Source organism: Benincasa hispida, chromosome 7 (assembly GCF_009727055.1).
Source record: "Benincasa hispida cultivar B227 chromosome 7, ASM972705v1, whole genome shotgun sequence".
Taxonomy (NCBI): domain Eukaryota; kingdom Viridiplantae; phylum Streptophyta; class Magnoliopsida; order Cucurbitales; family Cucurbitaceae; genus Benincasa; species Benincasa hispida.
Genome location: NC_052355.1, coordinates 20,662,986 through 20,667,592, shown reverse-complemented (window position 1 = coordinate 20,667,592; position 4,607 = coordinate 20,662,986). Strand labels below are relative to the sequence as shown.

The 4,607-nt window shown below is 31.4% G+C and overlaps 1 protein-coding gene across 1 annotated transcript; it reads left to right on the top strand.

Annotated features, from left to right (window-relative positions):
- The first annotated feature begins 1,809 nt into the window (after nucleotides 1–1,809).
- Nucleotides 1,810–4,025, top strand: LOC120081973 (LOB domain-containing protein 15). The gene is made up of 3 exons (XM_039037159.1): nucleotides 1,810–2,031; nucleotides 2,554–2,824; nucleotides 3,532–4,025. The coding sequence occupies exons 1-3, from the start codon at nucleotides 2,018–2,020 to the stop codon at nucleotides 3,976–3,978; spliced, it is 732 nt and encodes a 243-aa protein (XP_038893087.1). The 5' UTR covers nucleotides 1,810–2,017; the 3' UTR covers nucleotides 3,979–4,025.
- Nucleotides 4,026–4,607: the final 582 nt, after the last annotated feature.

Here is a 4,607-nt window from a genome sequence, read left to right as displayed (position 1 = left end):
ACCAACACAAATAAAAATAAACAAAAGTTGAAAGTAAAAAATCAATTTCGAAAGATTATGAACCAAAATGAACAAAAACCTAAATCCGAAATACGAATTTTATGAAGGGTTTTGTGTTAGAGAATATGCCACATCAGCTACCAAGGAGGAGTCAAGAAAACACATCAGCTGAAGAATGTATGTCCCTAAGGTGAGTCATGAAGGATTATTCCTTTAGTGCTTTAGATTTCTATTAGGATTGGGTGATAGATAACAAACAAATATTCTTTCTTCATGTATTTGGACCATGTGTCCTCGTTTTCTTAATCACTTGGTATATAACTTTTTAATTCTTTGAATCCCTAAAATAGGGAACAGTGTATAAATTAGGCAAGCTGCCCCTTTCCAATGTAAGAAAAGAATACAAAGAGGGAAAGTTGAAAAGCTCTCTATCTATCGTTTAGTATTTTGCTTCTATCGTGTACAATGATCAGCTAAACGACTGAATACACTATTCATCGTTTAGCGCTGAACGTTCATCGTGTACAACGAAGAGGTAAAGGATAGCCTCTATCGCGTAGCTCCCGAATCCTGTTGTATATAACGAAAAGGTAAACAGTAACTTGTTTTACTATCGTGTAAGTTTCGAGACTCCATCGTATAGTACGACAAAGTAAACGATAAGGTTTAACTTCACATCATTTAACTATCCGATCTATCGTATTCAACGAAGAGGTAAACGATACAGTTTTCATCCGTTTTATTTTTCTAACTTTTTGACCCACAAAACTGTGCTTAGAAGTAACATTTTAAAGTTTTGTGTACATTTGAGAATTGGACTCTTTTTCTCTCTCCTTCCCTCTAATCTCTATAAAAATCACTCTTTCGTCTCTACATTGCGGCTTCTCTACGGTGATTGTGCCCAAAATCTCATTTATAAATGCTCTATTTCTTGATTTTGACAAGAAACTAACCTTTTTTTTCATTATTTTTTAAAAAATTATTTTGGTGTTGAGTTCGAGATGATCCATATATATAGACTTTTGATCTGAAAATTAGGTTTGAGAGTCTCTGGTAATAGAAAGAAAACCAAATATGTGTTTGATAGACAATCTTGGTTATATTTCTAAAAATTATTTTTAGATTTTGTGATCCGAACATATAAATTCTAGAAACAAGTATTTTATATTTTTAATATATCTAAAATTTGAATTTTAAATAAAAAATACAAAATTATGTTCAATAAAGATAAACACATTTAGAAATACAATATGTCATGTTATAAAACTCAATTTATTTTTTACAAGATTAAAATATGTATTATGTAATTACTTTTAACATAAAACATGTTTATATATTAATTAATAATAGTCTACAGTCAACATAATTATATAATTTTATAAATATAATATCACAACACATCTCAAATAATTATTTTAATTAGAACTCAATTTCTAAATCTATTACCAAACAAAAATATGAAAACATGAAATACAACTTTGTTTTAATTGAATCTCTTATTTTTAAATTACCTATCAAATAGACCGTTAAGTATTCTCGGATCTCCCTAAAAAGTAAGCAAACTCCTCCTCATCCCACATGCAATTAATTAATTGCCAAAGTCAAAACACTCACACGTGAGCCAATTAATATTACATAAAGTTTTTTTTTTTCGACAATGGAGAAATTTAAAACTTTCAACTTCGAAGAAAAAAGTACATGTCAATTACGATCGAACTATGTTCAGATTAGGTCATACACGAGCTATATATGTATATATTGTATTATAATTTTCTTTCATTCTCTCTTTTTTCTTTGTTTCTCTTTCTTTTTCTAGATCTTTCATGGAATAATCCTCGTACACCAGCTACAGAGATGATCCAGATCCTCATATCACCATTACAAAGTAGTTGAACTTTACTTCTCTCTTTCTTTCTTCCTTCTTCTTTCTTTGATCTCTCTCTTTTTATCTATACTTTCCCTCTTGACCTTCTTTCTGGGCAATTTCGACCTTAAGTGAAGACCAGAGCATGCTTGAATGTCCAAAGAAAGGTAAGAAAAAATCATTCCTCTTTGGAGATATTATTTCGAGCCGGAACAATGTGGCTCACAATTTTTTTCTCGGTTTAATTGTGGGGTCGGAAGATTCAACTTCGTTCGTTCTCATGGAGAAAGGAGAAAGTTACTCACGTGTTAACCGTTGAGATATGTTCGAGTTTTTTTTTTCTTTTTATTGGGGGAGGAGGGTTAGAACAATTCGTAGTTTTCATATTTTCTTTAAAAAATTAAAACGTTTGTGAAGATTTAATTTTTGTGTTTACAATTTTGAAGTGAGGATTCAAACTTTCGACTTGATAGAAAAAGTTACAATGTCTCACTTGTTAGGTATGCTAAAAAACGACTGAAATATTTTAATTGTTGAGTTACATTGGTTGACGGTTTTATACCGTTAAATATATGAGAGAGAAATTAAACGATTATATTTCGATCTAGAACCTACCTCTAGATTTACCTAGGAGGATTGACACTATTTTTTTTTTCTTCTCTTTATTTTTTTCGTGACGGTTTATGTAGAGAGAGATTTGACGAGATAGCGAAGAAGATAAAGAGAGAGACAGATGTATCATCAAGTATTCCTCCCCAACAAATTATGGGGAGAAGACACTCATTGCAGGGTCCTCCTGGAGCTCTCAACACCATTACTCCATGTGCAGCCTGCAAACTCTTAAGAAGAAGATGTGCTCAAGAATGCCCATTCTCCCCATACTTCTCCCCCCATGAGCCCCATAAATTTGCCTCTGTTCACAAGGTTTTCGGCGCTAGCAACGTCTCGAAGATGCTTATGGTAAAAAATCATTTATATTACAGATTTATAAGTTACGTTCTTTAAACTTTTGAAATATATGTTAGTGTCAACGTTTAGTGTTCCTGTAAATTTGAATGTTCATAATCTTGTCTTAGCTATTGTCGTTTAGAACGTTTATAATATGTTAGGTATAAACTTGGTCTATATGATTTAGATTAAGGTCAAATTTAGTCCCTATGGTTTTAAAAGTTAAAATTTTGTCGTGAACTATTTACGAGAGCTTTATCAAACTGTAGGAATGTGTTCTAAAAAACTATAGAGATTAAATTCTAACTTTATCAAAAACATATGAACTAAATTTGTAATTTAACCTTTCAAATAAAATCTTGATTGGCTTCCATTCATGTGTCTAATAAGTCCATGTCATCAATTAACCCCATTTATTTAAGGTGGTTGATTGTATTATTTAAAGAAATAATTCTTAAAACTACCTTGCACACATTCCTTAAATAATATATCTCCAACCTGTATGTCATGTGAACTTATGAATGGGAAGTTTAAAGACCAAAATTATAAATTTTTTAAAGTATAGAAACTAAATCGGCCAAATTTGCGATGGTTTAAGAAATTGTTAGAAACTATTTAAAGTATATAAAAGGCTAAATAGACACGATATTAAACGTTTAGAAATTAAACTTGTAATTACATACTATGATGGAATATAATACGACGAACGATTTTTGCAGGAAGTTTCCGAGAATCAAAGAGCGGATGCTGCAAACAGCTTAGTTTATGAAGCTAATGTGAGGTTAAGAGATCCTGTTTATGGCTGTATGGGCGCCATTTCAGCCCTACAACACCAAATTCAAGCTTTACAAGCTGAACTCAATGCAGTGAGAGCTGAGATTTTAAGACACAAATTAAGAGAAGCTAATAATATGATTCACTCTTCTCCTCAACAACAACATTTGCCTTTTCTTTCATCTTCTACGGAGGTCGTTTCGGTCGCTGTGCCACCACCGCCTCCGCCACCACCGCTACCTCCACCACCTCATCATGATGTTTCTTCTTCCTCCTCCTTGTACAACCGGCCGGCGGTGGCAGCCACGGCTGATTATAGTACTATCTCAAGTGATGAAAATATTGCCTACTTTGTTAGTACTTCTAGTACTACTCATCAATTGAATTCTTAGCATTATTATTGTAGGGTTTAAAGAAAGGCAATTTTACATGCAATAAGACTGGAAGAAAAGTTGGGGTGAAATTTAAGGCCCTCCTTTTTGGTAATTTTTTTTTTCTCTTAAGGCTCAATACATCAATTTTTTCCCATTATAATTTACTTAGTCTTCATATCTTCACATTTTGGTATAATTTTTGTTCGGCTGTTTTTAAATAAAGGAAAATGAGTCAATTTATTTACAACGATAGTAAAATGTCACCATCTATCAATGATAGGTTGTAATAGACATTTATTTAATGTATGTGATAGATGTGATCATGGCCTATTGCAATCCATCACTGATAGACAGTAACATTTTGCTCTTGTAAATATTTTCAATAGTTTTATCATTTAAAATAAATACTTTTCTTGTCATTATTTAAGCCTAGATTTGCATAAATTTATTTTTGCACTATTCTCGTTTTTTTTCCATGAAAAACAAATTTGTGCTGTGTAATGAATTTTTGTTTTCACTTTTCCTTTTTTTAATTGAACAAAAGAAACCAATAACCAATACTACCATAATAGTGTTATTTAATTTCAACTCTTTTCTTTAATATTCATTTATTTCATAACTCAATATACAAATAATGTTTTTCATCA